This window comes from Caretta caretta, chromosome 1 (genome assembly GCF_965140235.1).
Source record: "Caretta caretta isolate rCarCar2 chromosome 1, rCarCar1.hap1, whole genome shotgun sequence".
Taxonomy (NCBI): domain Eukaryota; kingdom Metazoa; phylum Chordata; order Testudines; family Cheloniidae; genus Caretta; species Caretta caretta.
Window position 1 is genome coordinate 187223738 of NC_134206.1, and position 25061 is coordinate 187248798.

The following is a 25061-nucleotide window of genomic DNA, read 5'->3' on the forward strand; positions in this document are numbered from 1 at the left end:
GGCATTACTGCTAGTGTCTGATCAGGGATGGCTCTGAACAGGAATAGTAGGAGGCTTCAAGCCACAACTGAGTGCACTGGCAGAACTGGGGTACCTTGCACACCAGCCTAGGCATTAACTAGGCTCAGTTAACTCTGAAAGATAATCAGTACTTTCTGGATTTTAGCACAGAGAGTAGGTAGAAATGCCCCCCCACTTCCTCCAGGTTTGAAATGCTGTCAGAAGTAATTTAGATCCTAAATGCAGAAGTCAAATAAAGAAATTGTTTTAATCATTTGTTGAGAGAGGCTGACATGTCATGGCAAACTGAAAAATACAGCTCTTTAGAAATTCTGCTTAGGTTTGGTTTTCTGGATCACTCCAGCGTGACTGTTCGCTTCTCAGGATATTTGCATAAAAACAGGATCTTTGTAGCTTAAGAATTCAAGGATTTTTAACATACCATATGAACTGGAAGACATGACTTACTCCTAAGTGACACATGGCATGACCTTTGACTTGTAAAACAAGTCCCTTGATGTCATATGGTATTAAGGGTCTCTATAATAAAGAAATATAGGGGAGACCACTAAAAAGTAACTATAAGGTCAGTAAATTTACGACTAGATTAGACACTTGTGGTTAGTGAGTGGAGCCATGAGAAGTTACTGTACGAAGATTGCCTGGCTTGGTAGTCCCGTGTACAGCCAAACAGACAATTATTTGTTTATTTGTACGGTTAAATTAGAAAAATTCACTCATTTCTAGAATTTTAAAACTTATTTACAGTGAATAGAAAATTCCGCTAGTCCAGGTCAACTTACATTAATGGTCACCTGCAAACAAATACCATCTGTCTTAATATTGAGGTATTCAGCGAGTGCAGTATAAAAACCTTTACAGAACAGATTACTAAGTCACACTTATGGAACAACCGGTCATAAAAGAATAAAGATAACCGCCCCCATAGGGACTTATCAGGCTACTAAAGGTGTGGAAGCTCCAGAGTTCACCAGTTCCTGTAGGTTGTAGTACAAAGCCCTTAGGCTCCTGGCAAATCTCCTAAAATACATGACAACAGAGGCCAGAAGAGTGGGTGTGAATGGATCTGTATCGCAAGGGGCATGGATAAAAAGACTCTGGCGTAGGAACATTTTTCCATATCTGTGGTCAATAGGATAGAGGGGTGCCCAGAACAGACCCTGTAATGTCTTTGCTCTGCATACTCCACAGTGGAATTGAACACAGGAAAAGAATGGCTCATTATCTGTTGAGCCTCAGGATGGAGCCACTCACCTAATGCTGTCACCACCACGCTGACTGGTGAAGAGGTCTTCTCCACCACCTTGTGCCAGCTCCCATTGTGCTGTGGCACCCAGACAGATGCTTGGCAGAAATAGTAGCCAGAGTCTTCCACACCCACATCACGCACCAGCAGGTGATAGGAATTTCTATCCATGTGACTCAGGCTGATGAGGGGAGAGTTGCTGACCACAGAATCACGGTCCACACTCAACAAAACCCGGGCATCCGACAAGGTATCATCAAGTGACTCACTGAAGTACCACGTCACCTGAGCTTGGAAGATGCCACTTCGGTCTGTTGTGATGTTGCAGGTTAGGTCCAGGGAATCCCTTTCAGTCACAGACATGTTGCTTGTGGCAATAAGCACATCCAGAGCTTGAATATTAAAAAACAAGACAAGACAAGTATTCAAGTGTTTGTCACAAACTATTTAGTGCCTACTTCTCTGGTACTGCAAGTTCTTAAGTAACTTCAGCTCTCTGCTTTCAGCACTCGATGACTTGACTACAGGTTTGTACCTATCTATAAAAGTTGCAAACTATGAGTGTGTATAGCAGTTAGGGAGGGAGAAATCAAGACTTGAGTTTTTATTCCCAGCTTTGCTACAGACTTCCGGTGTGTCTTTAGGCAAGGAACAACCTCTGCACTTGCTTTCCCATAAAGAAAAGGTGGATAATATTTCCTTATCTTACTGTGGTGCTGAGACATTTGGGGTCTAATTCACAGAAGGCAGAACTCCTACTGAAGTGCACCCATTTATATCAGAGCTGAATTTGGTCTCTATCTAAACAATTTTAAGCTCCTGTGATCAAAGGATGAATGAATAAATAAATAAATAAATAAAAATGAAAAGATAAAAGAAAAGCAGCAGCAACAGCTACAGAAAGTTAAGCGTGACTTAATGTAAGCAGCCATGGCCAAATCTTGAACTCCTGACTCACCTTAAGGGAGTTGCTGAGACCAGAAATGAAAGTGCACAGAGGGCAATGGTAGTTCATAGACTGCTGCTTCTTCACATACTACAGAGTCCAACATACACTACAGATTTTACAGCAATGCAAATAGCTACTCAGTGTTGTTGTCACTATATCAGTCCCAGGATATTAGAGAGACAAGGTGGGTGAGGGAATATCATTTGTTGGACCAACTTCTGCTGGAGAGAGAGACAAGCTTTCAAGCTACACAGAACCCTTCTTCAGCTCTGGGAAACTTACTCAGAGCATTTAACAGGCTCCTCTCCCGCCCAGTGGTTGTACTCAGTCCACAGAACACATGGTCACAGGCAGCATTCAGAGAGGACCTTTGTGATCAGTAGGCTGCACAGCTGATGACAGCATCAATTTAGTTTAGTTTAAATTAGAGGTGTTGATTACTCGCAGTTAACTCACATGATTAACAAAAGAATTAATCGCAATTAATCGCTGTTTTAATTGCACTGTTAAACAATAGAATACCAATTGAAATGTATTTAATATTTTGGATGTTTCTACATATTCAAATATATTCAAATACAGAATACAAAGTGTACAGTACTCATTTTATATTATTTTTATTATACATAATTGCACTGTAAAAATGATAAACAAAAGAAATCGTATTTTTCAATTCATCTCATATAAGTACCATAGTGCAAATTACAAAAGGTAGATTTTTTTGGTTATATAACTGCACTCAAAAACAAAAAAAAAGGTAAAACTTTAGCACCTACAAGTCCACTCAGTCCAACTTCTTGTTCAGCCAATCACTAAGACAAACAAATTTGTTTACACTTATGGAAGATAATGCTGCCCGCTTCTTATTTACGTCACCAAAAAGTGAGAACATACGTTCACATGGCACTTTTGTAGCCAGCATTGCAAGGTATTTACATGCCAGATATGCTAAACATTCATATGCCCCTTCATGCTTTGGCCACCATTCCAGAGGACATGTCTCCATGCTGATGATGCTCATTAAAAAAATAATGTGTTAATTAAATTTGTGACTGAACTTCTTGGGGGAGAATTGTATATCTCCTGCTCTGTGTTTTACCTGCATTCTGCCATATATTTCATGTTATAGCAGTCTTGGATGACGGCCCAGTTTTAAGAACACTTTCATTGCAGATTTGACAAGACGGAAAGAAGGTACCAATGTGAGATTTCTAAAAGATAGCTACTACACTTGACCCAAGATTTAAGTGCTTTCCAAAATCTAAGAGGGATGAGGTGTGGAACATGCTTTCAGAAGTCTTAAAAGAGCAACACTCCAATGCGAAAACTACAGAACTCGAACCACCAAAAAAGAAAAATCAACCTTCTGCTGGTGGCATCTGACTCAGATAATGAAAATGAATATACGGTGGTCTGCACTGCTTTGGATCATTATCGAGCAGAAGCATGTCCTCTGGAATAATGGTTGAAGCATGAAGGGACTTAAGAATCTTTATCACATCTGGCACGTAAATATCTTGCGACACCAGCTACAACAATGCCATGTAAATGCCTGTTTCAGGTGACATTGTTAACAAGAAGCGGGCAGCATTATCTCCTGCAAATGTAAACAAACTTGTTTGTCTGAGCGATTGGCTGAACAAGAAGTAGGACTGAGTGGACTTGTGGGCTCTAAAGTTTTACATTGTTTTGTTTTTGAGTGCAGTTATTTTTTGTACATAATTCTACATTTGTAAGTTCAACTTTCATGATAAAGAGATTGCACTACAGTACTTGTATTAAGTGAATTGAAAAATACTATTTTTTATTTTTACAGTGAAAATATTTATAATAAAAAGATATAAAGTGAGCACTGTACACTTTGTATTCGGCATTGTAATTGAAATTAATATACTTGAAAATGTGGAAAATATCCAAAAATATTTATATAAATAGTATTCTATTGTTTAACAGCGTGATTAATCATACAATTAATTGCGATTAATCACAATTAATTTTTTTAATCACTTGACAGCCCTATTTTAATAATGAAAAGCATGTATTAGGAGGGACTTCCACACTTTTCATCCCTTATGCTTCGTTAACAAGTGCTATTTACCTCCTGCTGCAAGACTTTTCAGGTGTCTGTTACCCTGTCCCCTCTCCTTCATTTGTCTATTTGTTTATGCACATGTCCAAGGACTGTTTGAGCTATTGTTTGTACACTGTCTGATTGAACTGGCTCTAATCCCTGATTAGCATTCTAAGGGACCTAAGGATCCCAAGGACCCGAATCAAGGATTAAGAGCCCAATTCTACTAGACCCTGTACAAGCAGAGTTGTTACATGTTCCTTAACAGTGACCACGTGCTCACCTCAGAAGGTGGTTGGGCATTTTTATGGTGGTGAAGTGATTTCTGCTTAGATGCTCATTCCTGTACATATTGCCTATCAGCTTGTAAAGCATTTAGGGATTCTTGGGAATGGTACTATATAAATGCAAGAACCTATGAGCTTATCTACACTACTGGGCAGGATTGATCTAAGATCCAACAACTTCAGCTACGTAAATAGTGTAGCTGAAGTCGACATACTTAGATCTACCCACCGCGTTTTCTCCACTGCAGTAAGTCGACAGGTGACTCTTCCCCCGTCAACTCCCACTTGCGCTCCTCGTTCTGGTGGGAGTACCAGAGTCAATGGGAGAGCGCTCAGCGGTTGATTTATCGCGTCTATACGAGATGCGATAAATCGACCCCCACTGGATTGATCACTGCCTGCCGATCCGGCGGGTAGAGTAGACAAGCCCTATGTGTTTTTTCTCAATTTTCAAAGCCCTTGTCTTTAAAACCAAGAATTACTCCTCTCACAGCTTACCACTGCATCTGACAGCACAGAAAAGTGAGAAGGCTCAAGCTGACACCACAATACAGGAGACTTGCAGTCACCTACATGCCCCAAGTACCTCCTCACAGCCGACTAAGGGGTCATTAGTTTTTCCTGTTAGGATCATCATGATATGAGTAGAGAGGACAGTAAAACCTTCACAGTAATTATTCAGGGTTGTAATAGACTAACATTACAACTCCACTGTAAGGTGAAGGGAGCCTCCAAGAAACTTAAGTATCTTCACACAAGCCAGGGGCACTCAAACACTACATTTATAAACCAAGAGATACTTTCGTAAGAATCTCACTCCTCCCCACATTCCTGAGCCTCCTTTGTTCTATCATCACTGAAGTGCCTGAATGCCCCATTCAGGATTACAGGCCCACTATGCTAGATGGTGCACTTAACCATAGGAAGAAGACAAGTCCCTGTGCCCGAGATCTTAGAATCAAATTTAAAACAAGGCAAGCAAATGTGACAAACAATAGAACGGAAGGTAGCAATAGGACAAGGTTAGCAGTAACAAGTTCATGAAGTTACATAGCCTATGTGCACAAATTAACAGTACTATATCAGTTTTGCAGGTTCACACCTCCTTATTTACAGAAGAGATTGTAGTGTCCAGGACGGCCAAAATAGCCTGGAATACACTGCATCCACCTTTGTCTTTAATATGGAGGTACAGTCTACAGAGGCTACAGGACCCAGTACAAAATGCTCTCCAAAGCCAAGCAGTCAGGCCATGTTGCATGATGGTATATACAGCATGTACAGGCCACATCGGACCACCCTCCATTTTATATGTAAGGAGGAGGATGTGATCTACTCAACATTATGCAATTTAGGACAGGCCTCCTGCTCCTGACAAATGGCTAGTGCTGCCATTGGCCAGGCTGAATTTAGAAGCCTATAACAAAATAAAAAAATATCAGCAAAAATGCAGTAAAATATCATGCACAGCATTGCTGGTCCCTAGTGCCCCCTCCCCTTTCATTCAATCACTGATTAAACCCCACCTACATAAGCAAGCTTCTCAAAAATTTAAGGACTTGACAAGGCAATGCCAGAATTAGAGCCCTTACTCAGTACTGTACCCCATGGCTCTGGAGAGAGCATTTGAGAGCTTTCCTGTCTAGTAGACATACCCTAAGAGAAGAGGGAGCAGACTGATCCAGCAGAGCTCACAACTAAGCCCCACCAACCAAAATTAGCTATCTAACCCTAAGTTCCGGGTTCTCTCTCTGGCAAAGGATTTCACATGGCAGATACCTCTACTGCCTGAGCACACTGTCACAGTTCAGGAGAACTTCACCTATATTTCCCCTCAGAAATCCAGCAAGGGCACCCCCTCTCAGGCTTCCAGCTCCCCAGCTGTTGCCTTTCTTGGGTGGAGACAAACACCTCACTTCTTTCTGATCAGGGAATTTCCAGGAGGCCCAGCTCCCTGCCTACACTGTGTTATTCCCAGCACAAGCAGGCTGCCCAACCTCACCTATTTGCTTTCCTTTCAGAGACTGATAACAGAGGTATAAATGACTACACAGTTCTTCCTGTGCAAGCCTATTTTATTCTTAAGATAAAAAGCACTATAGAGAAAACACTAAAGAATCTACATGTGTAGTGGTAAGCTCACCGGAGAATCTCCCAACCCTAACACCGCCTCTAGCAGAGTAGTCCTTCCACACCCCATCCAGATTTCACAGGTTCATCACAGCTTCAGCTCACAATCAGGACCCTCATAACACGTTTAGTCCATCTTTTATACAGCTCAGGGGTCTTAGAGCTGGAGTTTCCAGGAGCAGGCTGTTAGTGGACAATGGGTTTTCCTCCCCTGGTTGAATTCTCCCTTTTGAAGCTACAAAGTGGATAATTTGCATTCTCCTCACTCCACCGCTCCCCATGCCCGCCCCCCTGCCCGTATTTTCTAGGAAAACTATTTTACGCACATTGTCTAAAAAAAAAAAGTCTTTTGAAGTTCCCAATGTTTACATTAGACAAGTCCCTAGAAAAGTTACATGCAATTCTACAGTAACACGAACAATTGCATTTTCAATACAAGAGACCCCAAAGGCACCAAACCCAATTAAATAAGGTTTAACTTCATTCAATAAAGTTGGTCTTAATTCCATAAGGTGTATTCAGGATATTGTCAGCCTGTCACACACACTTCCTAAAATACTATCACACTCTCATTTCTGAGGGGACATCATGCCTGTTCTTCCACCAACTACATGATAAGATGCATCATCACTATTACAACTCCCCCAACCCCACACTTTGGCAGGGCTGGCACACTTATGTGCTCAGTGTATCTATTCATGAAGTCTGTGGGAAAGAGATATTTGGATACTCAACCCAGCACCAGGAGTCTTTTTGTTTCCTAAACACATGTAATTTACAGTGCCTAAACATCAGTGCTCAGAAATACTCCTTGCTAAACGGCTGCCAACATTACAGAGCAAGCAGTCCAATGGGCTGGGGGCAGCAAAATGAACACAAGCAGAGCTAAACAGTCATACTTTGAAATTATATTGGTCTTTACCCTGAAAAGCTACATACAGCAAACACTACACACCTGCCACTGAAGCACAGACACCTCTGGGGAGGACTGAGGCAGCTGTTTAACACCAGAGGACAGAAAATAGAGGAAAGGGAGAGAGGAATCCGGGGACAGAAAAATACGAGTACCCAAGTAGAAATGTCACCAAGACACAGTAACAACCCCGCTCTCGGGAGGTGCGACAGGAAATTAAATGACCGTAAGGGGTACGTCTCCAGTGGAATACAAAGACCCGAGGCACAGCCATGGCTGGCTCGAGTCAGGCTCACAGGGCTCAGCATGCATGGCTAGAAATTGCTGTGCAGACATTTGAGCCTGAGGTCTGGGACCCCGAGAGCGGGGAGGCTCCCAGAGCCCAGGTTCCAGCCTAAGCCCAAATGTCCACACAGCAATTTTACAGCCTGGTGAGCCCAAGTCACCTGACCCAGACCAGATGCGAGTTTTTAACTGCTGTGTAGACATACCTTAGTGATTTGAATCTGGATTTTATACCTCATTTAGAAGACAGAGCCCTCAACAGCACATCGCCCCCCAGCACTATGCTGAGGCCCTGTCCCAGCACTGACTCAGAAAGAAGAGAGCCACCAGTATCACCTCCTGCAGCAATCTAGGTTCTCCCAGGAGTACTGACCCAGGCTTTCCCTGCTTCACTTCTGCTCTCATAAGTTCTCCTGGCTTAGGTGTGGCATGGTTACAAGTCATAAGGAGACCCATGCACCTGAAACTCACCAGTCTGTTGGATTACCACGCTTGCTACTTCCACATTCTTCTCCTGGATCTTCTGCCAGGAACTATCTGCACCTTTCACCCACTCGCTCACAAGACACCTGTAGAGGCCCTCATCCAGAGGCAGTGCCTGGGATACAGACAGTCGGTAAATGTCATTTGCCACTGTGTCCAAGCGCACATCTCCACTCAGGTAGCGCTCTTCATACTCCGGGCTGGGCTGGAACTTGCCCTCGTGTGTCAGAGAGAGGATTTCCTGCCAGGCTGGGCCATTCTTGAGCTCCCAAGTAACTTGCAGGTGAGTGTGTTCTGAGGAGGTGGTGGAAGCTGAGCAGCGTAATTCAAATGAGTCTCCCTCAGACAGTTTGAGAGGTTTCGAGGACCGAGCTTTGGATCCACTCACAGTTAAGCCATCGGCAATCACTATTTAAAGAAGAAAACATGATAAAACACACAGAGTAATATATGTGAGTTTATGGAAACGGTAAAGAGAGGGGATGGGAAATGCTGTTGGCTGACTGACCCAACTGTGCAATTATGCTGAATTCTCACAGCAGGTCTTGGACAATCACTCTCATCTCCCCCACAACCTTCCTGCCCCCTCAAAAAACAAAGTCACATTAAACCCCAGGTATTTTATCAGAGCAAGCCACCCACTTCAGGAATCAGGATTGAAGTCCTTAATTTTATCATCACCCCTTTCCCTCTAGTTCTGCTCTCTAAGGCAAGACCAAGGCAACACCATTCCAACCGACTGTACATCCCCAGGGAAGGGCCTAGCTGTTTTTGTGGTATTCGGAGAAGAAACACCAAGTCAAAAAAAGCTCCTTTTCTAACATCAAAGGAGATAAGCCAGGATGCTGCTGCTGCTGAAGGAACACAGCATGCTATCTAGAAAAAGGGAAACTATTCCTACCGCACTGGGAAACCCCTAGATGACATTACCTCAGCTACAAAACATCATCCTTCTCCCACTCCTCAGTTATTCTCCCTTCCTTCACAACAACCAATATTTTACCAAGGGTTGTGGTGGATTCTCCACCACTGACCATTTTAAAATCAGGATTGGATGTTGTTCTAAAAGATCTGCTCTAGGAATTATTTTGGAGACGTTCTATGGCCCATTTGATACAGGAGGTCAGACTAGATGACCACAATGGTCCCTTGGAATCTATGAATCTGGAAAAATTGCAAATTTACAGCATCCTGGACTCTAAGAACAAACAATTTTTAGTGTGTTATTGGTTTTTGGCAGTTGGTAATATGAAAAAGTTTGGCTTCATTTACAATAATGTTCCTCCTTCACCTCTATCTTACTTCCCTCTGCTGTTGCCACCCTTTGAATAGCATATTTTTGAAGGGTGGCTTTAGGAAAGGACCTGGAGGGAGGGGGAACCACATACAGATAAGCAGAAACAGCAATTTAGACAAAACAGGGCTATGTCTATTCTCAGGACTGTACAGATGCACATGATGAGAACACCCAGCAGTACGTATTTGTCTGGTACTGATTACAAACACCCCTCACCCTGTGGAAATACCTTTCACTTGGACTGTAGCATCGTAATTTCCCTGAACAGTGGCATCTGTGCTGGGGGTGATGCACTTGTATTCTCCTTGGTCAATTGGCTGGATACTTCTGATCAGAAGTTCCACAGCATTATTGCTGCTCCGCCTCAGCACGATTTCCCTGCTGCTAACCCTCTTCTGGTATTGCTGGGAGGTGAATGATGAGTCCCAGGTACTCACTATCCGCACAAAGTCAGTTCCCTGGGAAAATTCCCAGTCAAAGTTCTGCTCACTGGGTCCATCATAGTCAGTAACATTGCAAGGGATCACCGTCTCTGTACCTTCGACTCGAATGAGTGGGCTTTTGGGCACCCTCACAATTCGCCCTTTGCAGAAAGCTGGGTGGGAAAAGAGAAAACAGACAATTAGGACAGGAATTATCATGCTGGGTCAGATGTGATGTCCGGCTAGTCCAGCATTTGGCTTCGGACTGTGCCAAGTATCAGATGCTTCGGGGGGGCGGGGGGGGTGTGTCTCTAATCATTTGTCACCCACCAATTTCAATGCCTGATAAAATATTTGAGATGGGTTGGTCATAAGACAACACAGTATTCCAGGTGGGTGTGCATCACTGATTACATAAACACTTTGTAATACTCTGAGCATTATTCCCGATCCCATTCTGTATTCATTCTATTATTGTTTGCTTAGTGACCCACTGTCTATTGAGGGAGTTTCCACCTTCCTCTGGAGTGCCAACTGAGATTCACTCATTAAGATCAGATGAGGGTATCCCACAAAATCCATTTCCTTCAGACTTTCCTTCAGACTTAGATCTCCGCCTTTCCCCTCTTCCATGTTGCTGGATTAGACACACAAGTGGCTTTACATAGCACAACTAAGAACTGAACCAAGAACTAGACCCTTCTACTTTACCACCCAATCTTATTGCCATAATCCTTTTGCCTCCAGAGAATTTCAACTAAAACACAGCCCTTTGTATGTAGAAGGTAGGGTGACTACACAAGAGAAGCAACTAATTGGCCAGCCATCCAAAAGTGAAAGTCTGCAGTTACTACAGGATCTGAAGCCTGGACACACTGGGCTCCTTTCCCCTTCAGGCTAGTTGCCATGTGACATAATGATCAAAGACCAAAACACTCATGGGCTCCCCCAAAGCCTCTAGAGCAGATGTGTCAAACAAAACCTAGAGGCAGGATCTAGGTGTATAATTTATTTATGCAGTTTGTTCAGAATTTGCAGAACTTAAGTTTTCATGCTTTTTAAAAGTGAATTTTAGCCCTTCTGGTTACAAAGAACCTAAAACCTAACCCCACTAATTTAAGCATTACTCTTTTACTGTTTAAATTAGCATTAGAATATGCAGAGAGAAGAAAGGAGAAGAGAGAAGACAGGAAGGAGGATGAGGAAGGAAGAGAAACCCAGGGTGGAAATAGCAGGGGGCAATGCTGAATGCAACAATAAGGTACTAAACAAATAGCTAACAGTTTTGTTTCTACACAAAGGACATTCTAACCTGATCTCTCTGAAAACCTCCATGAAGTCTTACATTTTTACTCTGCCTTGACAACCAAAATTAAAAATGGTATTTAGCCTTCTCCACAGAATAGAGTTCAGAACCTCTGCTCCAAAGGCTAGTGGCTCTAAACACTTCTGTAATCCTATGTATTCCCTCTCCCACAGTTTACTCCCACAATAAAATTAAAACAAAACAAACTTTTCATTTACTTAAAAGATCCCCAACTTCTCTCACTTCTAGGGCACACTTTGAGACCACTTGTTGACTGCACCCTCAATCCTCCTCTAAAATCTTCTGATAGAAACCCTGATATGCCAGGGTTTCTATCCATGATAGGTAAACACTGTAATTGTGGTAAAAGGTCACTAATACAATATGAAAAGTGTTCATCTTGCCACTTGCAAGTCTTTTGTGCACATTCAGTTTCTGTATCCAATCTGTAGAAAATCAGCACCAGTCATTATTTGCTGGCTAAGGGACTATTACCCAAGGAGTCACAGATATTTAAGGTTCCAAAGGGCAAGGTCCTTTCACCCCTTGCACACCACATTTCAAAAAGTCACCTGGGCTTTCCCTCTTTTCTGCCACAGAGCAGTTCAGTAAAGAATGTGGTCTTTCCTTTCCACACCAGAAGAAAGAGCCTGATCAAGATTAAACTATCCAGCCTGAATTGCTGACAAACAAATTCCAAAACAAATAAAAGGAAGTCTAGAGAGTTCAGGAGAAACAGCAGCTTAAAATAAAAGCACAAAACTCAAAACAGAGAGGAAAGGAAACACTCCCCACCAGGCACCCCAAAACCCCAATGGAGACCATGGCACAAAGGCTCAGGGTTGGTAGATCAGGATTCCTGTACCACAAGACTGGATAATATTGCAAATATTTATTGGAAAACCAACCATGCACAGAGCTGTAGAGAAGATCAAGAAAGACATGGTCCCATATAGTATTCCTTAAACCCCACAACCATGCAGGCACAAAGGAAGTGTTAATTCTCTGCAGAAGACTGGAGAAGCAATACATTATGCTAGGGCCAAATGCAAACTACTTAATTTAGCCAGATGACCTGGCAAAGAAACAGTAGTGAGACTTTTCCGGTGGGTTTGGCTCTGTAGCCAGAGAATAATCTCTGCAGCTGCAGGCTGGCTTTGGCAGGTTAGCTCACTTCCCCAAGAGAGAACGAGAGCTGCCTTGATTCACAACCCCAGCCTTTCCACGAAAGAAAAACACTTTTTCAGCAAAAGACGCAAACCTTTCAGATTCAGTCGCTCAACAAAATCACTTACACAAACCTGTAATCCTGCTCCATCACCCCTAGCTACACATCCATTGCAAGACATATTGGTATAGTGTTTGGGAGTGCCGAGGGGCAGCCAGGATGCTGAAAGGATCTGTCCTCCTGAGACCACCCCAGCTTCTAGGACCACAAAGCAAGGTCAAGTGGATCTAATATCCAGAGTCCTCTGGAGAGCACTCACATGAACTCTGAGCACAGATTTTAAAAAATAAAGTTCAACAACTTTTAACCACTTCACCATCACTAGGGAAGCCACCCGTTATAGACATGGAAGAACAACATATTTGTCCAAGAAAAGGTCCATTAAACTCAATGATATCCCTGTTTGCAGATCAATGACACGCACAGGATACAGGGGGACTAATGCGAGATGCTGGCCACATCCAAGTCTAGCAATAGGATTTCCAACAAAAACATCCCATTGGTTAAAAGTCATGCTGTTGTCATATGAATTTGAGCCCAGTAAGAATGCCAGGATTTATCAATAGGAACCTCTCTCTCTCAGGGAAGGGCCCCATGTCACTCCTCACAGGGTATGCCCTGCCCATCCACACTTCTTTCCCATAACCTGCACCAGTCGGAAATATAAGTACTTACTTCAGTGCAACGTTAGTTGTAACAATTAAAGCCTCCACAATAATTTTAACAGTTTTGTGCCCAAACATTAAAATAAATTATCTGGTATGATTGTTTATCTTCTGATCACAGGTAGCATGACCTAGCAATTCAACTAAAAGAAGATTAATGAAAAATTGATAGGTGGTCCTCTTCACCCCTGCTATTAACTCCTATAATGCATTTTCCCATAGAATCACAGCCCACACTCAACCCTTCATTTTGTAGTACATTCATTTCTACTGGGCATATGCATGATATGGCAAAGAGAACATTGTGGTAAGCCTAGCTAATTTCCTGACTTTCATGCTATTAAGTTTCCAACCTTAGTGCTCCATTAAATGTAGGTTTTTTACTTTTAACATCTTTAAGAAAAACAAAGCACTATAATAAACCAAATGAAATAACAGCAGGAAAACATAATTACATGATAGATCAAGTCATTTAGTTTACTAGTAAGGAAACTGGACTTCTCTGCACCACCCAGCTATGTTTCTTCCACTTTCTCCAATTCAGTTTTAATGCAGGAGCCCACCCAGCGAGAGGCAGAATTTACTGTCTGCAGTGTGAGAGTGGAGATGAATATAATAAGCATGAAGATGTGCTCCTACAGGTTGCTGAAGACAGAAGCTAGAGGGACTAGTTTATTGCTTTACAACATGTTTATCTCCTCTCTCTACACACATGCACACCACAAATTAAGTTAAGTTAGTAATACAAACTGACCCAGTGTTAAAGGACTCAAGCCCATTTAAACCCCAGTAAGGCTCAACTCATATCCTTCCCTAACCCTCTACTCTTTTCTGAAGGGTGAGAGTCATAAGCAAAGGATGAGCTTTGCCATTTGCCCTGTAGGTCAAAACAGCCTTCGACAGACCAGCGAGTGGAGTGAATTCCAGAGTCCAGGATACTTCACCTACAACACTCGGCCAGGAGCCCCCGGACATTAGAATCTGGAGGCTACCAATCACAACTGTTGAGAAATAACATGAGGAAAAGCAATATTGAAGGCCTTGAATACACTAGAAAAGCTGCATGGGTTTAACGAAATTGATTTAATTAAGGTAGTGCAAGCTCCCTAACATAGGATGAACTTTAAAAAAAAAGTTTTCACCCTTACTTAAACTGGTTCATCTTACATCAGTAAATTATGGAAAAGCTAACCCTATATGGTTATACATGGTAAACCACTGGTCAGGAAAGAAGGTCTAAGTGCAGCTTCCTGAACAGTCCTATATTCTTAAAGGAGCAAGTGTCATGCACCTTCCCTGAGCAGCTCCATGTTGATATCCATGAAGTGTCCCCAGTGATCCACCAACACTTGCATAACCATAGATTTCTGTGGATGTACTCTGTGGCAAGGTGGGGTGGTACCAAAATAGGATGTACATGCCATCTATCACCCACACAGTTTGGGAATCTCATTGCTGCAAAGCCATCTACTATGCCCAGTGCATGGCCAAGGATCAAAGTCCTGCATAGCAGGAGACAATTAATGGCCCTGCACACCTGCATGACAACATACCCCTGCTTCCCTCTCCCGCCCCGTGGATTTTCCAACTTCAACAGGATTTTCCACTGACTGGTAGCAATGCAACGTTCCAAGTTTCCAGAGTATGATTACCACTCGCTCCTCCAGTGTCACTGCAGCTCTCATTCTGTTGTTCCTGAGCTGAAGGGCTGGGGCAAGCTCAGGACATAGATCCAGGACCATGACCTTTTGCATCTGAAAGTTCTGCAGCCACTGCTCATCATCCCAAATCTGTATTACAACACGATCCCACCAGTCTGCTCATTCTTGGGACCAGAGCAGTGCTCTGCCTCCCGTAGCTGCTCCATGAGTACCACCAACAACCCTGAATTGTTTTTCCACTCTGTCCCTCAGCAAACTGTCCTTGAAGAAATCATGTCCTCAGTTGTTGCGGTACTTCCTGCGGGTCTGTAAATTCAGGATAATCGTGCGCCCTGTATTTGCAACCTTCATGAAAATAGTACAGAGTTCTTTGGACTCCAGGCTTCTATTAGAGATTGCAGACAAAGTGCAGCATGGGTTTGTGGGATTTTTTTTTAAAAGGCATGAAAATTATGGGATATGGATGGCATTATGGGATGAAGAAAATTGCCCGCTGGGAAGTTAACCTCTGGCTCTCAGCAATCCCTGGGCAAGTCATTACTATCCCACAAAACATTGCTAAAGTGTCCCAAAAGGCACTGCGCCAGACAGCAGCACTTGTCATACAGGGATACCTACCCATGGTGCACTGCACTTTGTATCGACACAAGCTCTCCTGGTGAGAACGCGCAGCGAACACACAAGCAGATAAGTATGCACATGCCTGAGCAATATACAAACTTTGGTGGTTGTATGCTACCATAACTTGTATGCATCGAAGTTTGTAATGTAGACATGGACTAAATAAGAAGGTAACCATGTTTTTCACTAGTCTTCAAGTGTAGCCCCACATATAGCGTACTGCACTAACCCAATCTAGAGGTGACAAAGGCATGGCTAATGTGGTGAGGTCGACACATTTGCACTGTGAGTAACAGAGTTAGTTCAGCATCTTATTCTTTCAAGGTCACTACAGATCCCATTGACTTAAACTGAAGGCATGGGCATTTAGCACCTCTGAAAACCAGATCTGTGGACTCTGTAGTGAATTTGTTGGGCATGCATCCTGAACACCCCTACAGGTATAGCACAGACTAACCCCTCCTCCTTAGGGCACAGTTTTAGCAACATGGGATTGATCGTTCCATTCTTATGTTGGGGGTGGAAGTGAACTGGAGGAAAGAAATTTTATTTTCTGAAAACACTATTTGCAGCTGCTAATATAAACTGGGTCTCTCTCAGTGCCGAGATTTTACCTCATTCTCTGATCAGCCAACACATAAGAGCACAGCTTCACCTGATAGGGGCATTTGATGTGGCTCAAGTTGTTCAAGATACCCATTACTGGGTGACTCCTGTGACAGATGACATTCCATGATGTTACAGGTGACCTGGAAGGCTGGATATTGACCAACCCCGGGAATTTAGGGTTCTGCTTTTATTCCTGCTGCAGTCAATGCCATCGCTATCCCTAAAAACCAAGTACAGTGCTGTGTTCTCTACTGAAGTTAGTGATGCACATGGCTTCTGCATCTCCTGCTACAGTTATGAACTCTGGTCTTGGCAGAAGGACAACTCCTATTTGCGTTAGCAGATACATGGAGACAATTTATTAATATTTGGTTTTAAAATGCATTGTTTAAAACGCATATTTTCCCCATCCCTAAGAGCAGACAGAGTTCAGCTTTTGTGATATACAACAGGTTTCCAAACTATTGGTTTATTGGGAGCATTTATCTCCCAAGGCATCTAATTCATTTCAGTGTTAATACAGGGTGGCACGCTCGTAATGAATTCACTGGAATCCCATTTAACTGTAGAAACAGATGGGGGAGAAGACAAGACACTGTATATGTTAGTGACAGAAAAGCAGGAAGGATATTTAAAGTTTAATATTTTATACGATTACAGAGACCACCAATGTTTATTCACAATGTTTATTTATCTTGGACTTAAAGACAACTGTCTTCATATAACAAACAAGAATTAAGACACTGAACCTGGTTGAACAGAAACCCTGCATAAATGCTAACCTCCTTTAAAGACTTACCAGGCCACCAGCTGAAGAACTGGAGTTACTTTAAAAAACAAAAACAAAAGGATCTCTGTAGTGAGGCCAACACATATACAATAGACAAGTGAACATTCCTCAGCCTTGTGATACAAATGACGGACTAGGTAACTTAGGGTATGTCTACACTACGGAATAAGGTCGAATTTATAGAAGTCGGTTTTTTAGAAATCGGTTTTATATATTCGACTGTGTGTGTCCCCACAGAAAATGCTCTAAGTGCATTAAGTGCATTAACTCGGCGGAGTGCTTCCACAGTACCGAGGCAAGCGTCGACTTCCGGAGCGTTGCACTGTGGATAGCTATCTCACAGTTCCCACAGTCTCCGCTGCCCAATGGAATTCTGGGTTGAGATCCCAATGCCTGATGGGGCTAAAACATTGTCACAGGTGGTTCTGGGTACATATCGTCAGGCCCCCGTTCCCTCCCTCCCTCCCTCCGTGAAAGCAGCAGCAGACAATTGTTTTGCGCCTTTTTTCTTGAGTTACCTGTGCAGACGCCATACCACGGCAAGCATGGAGCCCACTCAGGTAACCGTCACCATATGTCCCCTAGGTGCTGGCAGACGTGGTATGCATTGCTACACAGCAGCAGCAACCCCTTGCCTTGTGGCAGCAGACAGTACAATAGGACTGGTAGCCGTCATCGTCATGTCCGAGGTGCTCCTGGCCACATTGGCCAGGAGCGCCTGGGCAGACATGGGTGCAGGGACTACATTAGAAGTGACTTGACCAGGTCATTCTCTTTGGTCCTGCAGTCAGTCCTATTGAACCATCTTATGGTGAGCAGGCAGGCGATACAGATTGCTAGCAGTCCTATTGTACCATCTTCTGCCGAGCAGCCATGAGATGTGGATGGCTTGCAGTCCTTCTGCACCGTCTGCTGCCAGCCAAAGATGTAAAAGATAGATGGAGTGTATCAAAACAAGAAATAGACCAGATTTGTTTTGTACTCATTTGCTTCCCCCCGTCTAGGGGACTCATTCCTCTAGGTCACACTGCAGTCACTCACAGAGAAGGTGCAGCGAGGTAAATCTAGCCATGTATCAATCAGAGGCCAGACCAACCTGCTTGTTCCAATAAGAACAATTACTTAGGTGCACCATTTCTTACTGGAACCCTCCGTGAAGTCCTGCCTGAAATACCCATTGTGTAAAGCCACCCCCTTTGTTGATTTTAATTCCCTGTAAGCCGTGTCGTCAGTCGCCCCCTCCCTCTGTCAGAGCAACGGCAGACAATCGTTCCGTGCCTTTTTTCTGTGCGGACGCCATACCAAGGCAAGCATGGAGGCCTCTCAGCTCACTTTGGCAATTAGGAGCACATTAAACACCACACGCATTATCCAGCAGTATATGAGGCACCAGAACCTGGCAGAGCAATACCGGGCGAGGAGGCGACGTCAGCGCGGTCACGTGAGTGATCAGGACATGGACACAGATTTCTCAAAGCATGGGCCCTGCCAATGCATGCATCATGGTGCTAATCGGGCAGGTTCATGCTGTGGAATGCCAATTCTGGGCTCAGGAAACAAGCACAGACTGGTGGGACCACATAGTGTTGCGGGTCTGGGACGATTCCCAGTGGCTGCGAAACTTTCACATGCGTAAGGGCACTTTCATGGAACTTTGTGACTCGCTTTCCCCTGCCCTGAAGTGCATGAATACAAAGATGAGAGCAGCCCTCACAGTTCACAAGCGAGTGGCGATAGCCCTGTGGAAGCTTGCAACGCCAGACAGCTACTGGTCAGTTGGGAATCAATTTGGAGTGGGCAAATCTACTTGTGGGGGCTGCTGTGATGCAAGTAGCCCACGCAATCAAAGATCTGCTGATATCAAGGGTAGTGACCCTGGGAAATGTGCAGGTCATAGTGGATGGCTTTGCTGCAATGGGATTCCCTAACTGTGGTGGGGCCATAGACAGAACCCATATCCCTATCTTGGCACCGGAGCACCAAGCCGGCGAGTACATAAACCGCAAGGGGTACTTTTCAATAGTGCTGCAAGCACTGGTGGATCACAAGGGACGTTTCACCAACATCAACGTGGGATGGCCGGGAAAGGTACATGACGCTCGCATCTTCAGGAACTCTGGTCTGTTTCAAAAGCTGCAGGAAGGGACTTTATTCCCAGACCAGAAAATAACTGTTGGGGATGTTGAAATGCCTATAGTTATCCTTGGGGACCCAGCCTACCCTTAATGCCATGGCTCATGAAGCCGTACACAGGCAGCCTGGACAGTAGTCAGGAGCTGTTCAGCTACAGGCTGAGCAAGTGCAGAATGGTGGTAGAATGTGCATTTGGACGTTTAAAGGCGCGCTGGTGCAGTTTACTGTCCTGCTTAGACCTCAGCAAAACCAATATTCCCACTGTTATTACTGCTTGCTGTGCGCTCCACAATATCTGTGAGAGTAAAGGGGAGACGTTTATGGCGGGGTGGGAGGTTGAGGCAAATCGCCTGGCTGCTGGTTATGCACAGCCAGACACCAGGGCGGTTAGAAGAGCACAGGAGGGCGCGGTACGCATCAGAGAAGCTTTGAAAACCAGTTTCATGACTGGACAGGCTACGGTGTGAAAGTTCTGTTTGTTTCTCCTTGATGAAACCCCCCGCCCCTTGGTTCACTCTACTTCCCTGTAAGCTAACCACCCTCCCCTCCTCCCTTCGATCACCGCTTGCAGAGGCAATAAAGTTATTGTTGCTTCACATTCATGCATTCTTTATTCATTCATCACACAAATAGGGGGATGACTACCAAGGTAGCCCAGGAGGGGTGGTGGAGGAGGGAAGGAAAATGCCACACAGCACTTTAAAAGTTTACAACTTTAAAATTTATTGAATGCCAGCCTTTTTTTTGGGCAATCCTCTGTGGTGGAGTGGCTGGTTGGCCGGAGGGCCCCCCCCCCCCACCGTGTTCTTGGGCGTCTGGGTGTGGAGGCTATGGAACTTGGGGAGGAGGGCAGTTGGTTACACAGGGGCTGTAGCGGCAGTCTGTGCTCCAGCTGCCTTTGCTGCAGCTCAACCATACACTGGAGCATACTGGTTTGATCCTCCAGCAGCCTCAGCATTGAATCCTGCCTCCTCTCATCACGCTGCCACCACATTTGAGCTTCAGCCCTGTCTTCAGCCCACCACTTGCTCTCTTCAGCCCGCCACCTCTCCTCCCGGTCATTTTGTGCTTTCCTGCACTCTGACATTATTTATCTCCACGCATTCGTCTGTGCTCTGTCAGTGTGGGAGGACAGCATGAGCTCAGAAAACATTTCATCACGAGTGCGTTTTTTTTTTTTCTTTCTAATCTTCACTAGCCTCTGGGAAGGAGAAGATCCTGTGATCATTGAAACACATGCAGCTGGTGGAGAAAAAAAAAAAGGGAGAGCGGTATTTAAAAAGACACATTTTATAAAACAGTGGCTACACTCTTTCAGGGTAAACCTTGCTGTTAACATTACATACATAGCACATGTGCTTTCGTTACAAAGTCGCATTTTGCCTCCCCCCACCGAGTGGCTACCCCCTCAACATGGCTAACAGCGGGGAACATTTCTGTTCAGCCACAGGCAAACAGCCCAGCAGGAACGGGCACCTCTGAGTGTCCCCTGAAGAAAAGCACCCTATTTCAACCAGGTGACCATGAATTATATCTCACTCTCCTGAGGATAACACAGAGAGATAAAGAACGGATGTTGTTTGAACGCCAGCAAACATACACTGCAATGCTTTGTTGTACAAGGATTCCCGAGTACGTGTTACTGGCCTGGAGTGGTAAAGTGTCCTACCATTACCATGGACGCAATAAGGCTGCCCTCCCCAGAAACCTTTTGCAAAGGCTTTGGGAGTACATCCAGGAGAGCCACGAATGCCACGGCAAATTAATCCTTTCACATGCTTGTTTTTAAACCATGTATAGTATTTTAAAAGGTACACTCACCGGAGGTCCCTTCTCTGCCTGCCGGGTCCAGGAGGCAGCCTTGGGTGGGTTCGGGGGGTACTGGCTCTAGGTCCAGGGTGAGAAACAGTTCCTGGCTGTCGGGAAAACCGGTTTCTCCGCTTGCTTGCTGTGAGATATCTACAACCTCATCATCATCATCTTCGTCCCCAAAACCTGCTTCCGTGTTGCCTCCATCTCCATTGAAGGAGTCAAACAACACGGCTGGGGTAGTGGTGGCTGAACCCCCTAAAATGGCATGCAGCTCATCATAGAAGCGGCATGTTTGGGGCTCTGACCCGGAGCAGCCGTTCGCCTCTCTGGTTTTCTGGTAGGCTTGCCTCAGCTCCTTAAGTTTCATGCGGCACTGCTTCGGGTCCCTGTTATGCCCTCTGTCCTTCATGCCCTGGGAGATTTTGACAAAGGTTTTGGCATTTCGAAAACTGGAACGGAGTTCTGATAGCACGGATTCCTCTCCCCATATAGCGATCAGATCCCGTACCTCCCGTTCAGTCCATGCTGGAGCTCTTTTGCGATTCTGGGACTCCATCATGGTCACCTCTGCTGATGAGCTCTGCATGGTCACCTCTGCTGATGAGCTCTGCATGGTCACCTCTGCTGATGAGCTGGCCAAACAGGAAATGAGATTCAAAAGTTCGCGGTTCTTTTCCTGTCTACCTGGCCAGTGCATCTGAGTTGAGAGTGCTGTCCAGAGCGGTCACAATGGAGCACTCTGGGATAGCTCCCGGAGGCCAATACCGTCAAATTGTGTCCACAGTACCCCAAATTCGAGCCAGCAAGGCCGATTTAAGCGCTAATCCACTTGTCAGTGGTGGAGTAAGGAAATCGATTTTAAGAGCCCTTTAAGTCGAAATAAAGGGCTTCATCGTGTGGACGGGTGCAGGTTTACATCGATTTAACGCTGCTAAATTCGACCTCAAGTCCTAGTGTAGACCAGGGCTTACTGTCTGCACTCTAGGGGGATTAAGCAAGAACCACCAGAATGTAGGGAAACCAAAGAGCTATGCTAATCATTTATCAGAAACATTTAAATGGAGCACATTTAACTTGCTCACACCTTTTAATATACCCACTGGAATCCACAAGTCCCAGTATACAAATGCTTCATCTTGATCAGAGTGGCAAGCAGCTTGCATCAAGATAGAATGTTGCATACTGGGACCTGTAGTCTCCACAAGCCTCATTGCTGTATTTAAGATGAGGTTAGCTTCAAAGCACTCTGTAGTGGAGGTCACACTTCAACCACCGGTGGACTAGTGCCTATTTCCCCTTTAATCAACAGTTGTGTAGGTCCCATTATTGCCCTCTTCACTGTACCTGCTATACAGTACACACATTCACCTGCCCCCTGGGCTTTTCTCTCAATCACTGGTATGCGCTGTTTATGTGTTATCCAATGATTAAATAAACGCCAGAGTAGAGATTGGGGGTGAGTGGGTTTGAGGTGAGGAGAGGAAGAAAGATTGATTGGACAGGCTGAAGTTAACCAGACTATCTGCAGAGCAGCTCATGGTTTTTAGATGATGAGGGACAGATGAAGAGAAGTTTAAAAATTATCTCACCTCTAAGTTTTGTATAAATGTATTCTCAATGACAAGGAAATTCCCAACCCAATTATCCCCTCCAGCAATACCAGTTTTCAGCTCTTGCCTCAATCGATATGAGAATACTGCTGATAGGAAGTGACGAGCATCCGATACTAAAATATTTTAGATGCTTTTTGATTGCTCAGGTTTTACATATAGCAGAAGAAGGTAGAGAATCTGTAGAGTCACCTACAAGGCCCAAAAACCTGGAATTCTGTCAGCAGCCCTTTTTCTTATGACACAGGCAGAGTGAATTTATTCCTAGAGCACAAGAGACCTGGAGACTACTCTGGGAGAGTGCTCTGGTTTGTTAACATCATAGGACTGCACACTAATGTTAGTTTCTAGAGAAAAATGAAGCTGCTGTAATGTGTTGTATTACTCTGGAGGTGAAATGTGTGTACTAAAGGTAATAAGGGAATCTTCCTTACCACCCTAGCTAGTCTGTTCATGTCTCACTGCTGGGACTTGCTAAGCATGCCCCCTGTAGAGTCACAACAGAACAGACCACTGTTTTGGAGACCATTCTCTTGTAAGAAGTTCCTTCTGTGGCCTAGACACATCCACCTAATAAAAGGAGAACATGGTTTCAACAGCTAGGTCAACTCTCCCTGTCAGCTGCTCAAATGTAAGTGTGATGTGATAAGCAGTGGGATGCCAATTAAAAAACAATTCAATATCCAAAAAGGGTTGAAAGACGAGCAAACTGGCTGAGAATAAGCACCGTATGTCTATGCTTCAGGCAGGCAATGATAGTTGAAACATCCAGGTGGATTCTTTCAACCAAGGCAACCATATGAAATAATATATGTCTGAGATCCTTCAGGGATGAACACACTAAAGTGCTTTTCAAGCAGATATACAATGGATGCTTGATTTGCCAATGAAATGCAGGCACGTCTGGGGTGAAACAAAGCATCTGTTTAAACAGTGTACAACAATTTATGACAAGAAGAACACGGCAGCCAACTTTGAAAATAAATGAAGGTATTTAGGAAGGGAGAATCATTACCACAGTTGCAATCTGGCCTTTGATTCAGTGCAGTATTGTGTCAAAGGAAAGAGTCCCTTTAGTGTGTCATCAGCTGCAAACATCCAGGAATTGCTTCCACCGGCAGCTAGCTGACATGTCTCCTATTTCTAGCAAAGTGCCAGATCTCCCACTTCCATGCTGCAACTGAAAATGCACTAAACTTGTGGTACCCATTGTAGTTCTACAGAATGGTAACAAGCCCTGTTCCTTACACTCCTTTTGCACTCCCAAGGAAACACCCATGCAAGTGCATCAGAGCAGCTTTCTTTCCACAGGAAGACTGGTCAGACCACTGTCAGAAACCATTCGCCTGCCTGTCATCTGAGGAAAGAACAGCGACTGAAGAGACAGGAAGTCGACCATTCCTCTGGTAGCTCTCCTCAGCAGCACTACAGTTCTCCTTCCCCAGGGAGTGAAAGACAATTTGGTCCTCATCTCTGATCCCTTCATGCTGGATTGCCATGAGGCAGCTCCAACCAAGAAACAAATGCAGTAAGTGACAGAACCACCACTGGGAAGGGAAGGGGAAAATGAATACACCCATATTGTGTGTCAAAACCCTCTGATAAAATGTATGTAACAGCAATCATATTTTATAATATAACCTCCCTAAAAATGACATGTTTACACCAACATCTTTTAAAAAAAAAATCCATCCAATAATAACCTTTATCTCATACTGCGCTTTGCAGTCTGGCAAGAAGTAGGTTAAGCAGATTGAAAGGAATTTCTCCGGGTGTCAGAAATTCAGCTAGCGACTTTAAATAAATTACATTACTCATCTTAAATCTAATTAAGGGAAATCTCTTTCATTTTCCCTCCATACCCCCACACCATACCCCTCTCCCTAATGCAGACCCAAACAAAGGGACGGGGTTTTGGGGGTTTATACTACATGAAATGTTAGGCTCAGCAACAGCATTCAGAGCATCTGACATCTCATAATCAGAGACTACAGGGAGAGCGCTGAGGGCTTCATGAAGAGAGGCCAAATTTGAGACTTTGTGGCCAAGCTGTAATCATCCTACAAGCACTGGAGTATCTGAAGCATGCAGAGCTCTGTACCCTGTCTCCTGACAGTGCTGTTATACCTCTCTTATTGCGGCACCCTCTAGATAGAGCACTGACTTGTAGATTGTTATGGCTCAACAGATCTGCAGCATTATCATCCCAAGACATCAGTAAGGAGTGAATGGGAGAGTGCATGAGAGAGACATTTACATTGTTCTTTCCCAGTTGGTTGGGGTTCTTTTTTTAGATAATGCAGAGTGCTTATCTAAAGGAATTAAGCCAGGGTGTAATTGCTTAAAACCCATTATCTCCATCAGGCTGAAGAAACGCATATTGCATTTTAAGTGAAGCCTCAAACGTGATCAGAGACTAATTCCATTAGATTTTTTAGTAACTCAGATGTCAATGAGATCAGAACAGAGACCTGCAGGTTCCCACTGCTCAGCCCATGCAGAATACCTCCTGGATCCCACTC

General features: G+C 44.2%; 1 protein-coding gene across 1 annotated transcript in view; it reads right to left on the reverse strand.

The window, feature by feature from the left end:
- Positions 1 to 25061, reverse strand: part of PTGFRN (prostaglandin F2 receptor inhibitor) — a 106751-nt gene that overhangs the window by 54944 nt on the left and 26746 nt on the right. The window contains exons 2-4 of the mRNA XM_048869385.2: positions 9912 to 10277; positions 8374 to 8793; positions 1276 to 1659 (exon numbers count right to left, since the gene is read on the reverse strand). Coding sequence (XP_048725342.1) covers positions 1276 to 1659; positions 8374 to 8793; positions 9912 to 10277 — 1170 coding nt within the window. The remainder of the gene's footprint in view (positions 1 to 1275; positions 1660 to 8373; positions 8794 to 9911; positions 10278 to 25061) is intronic.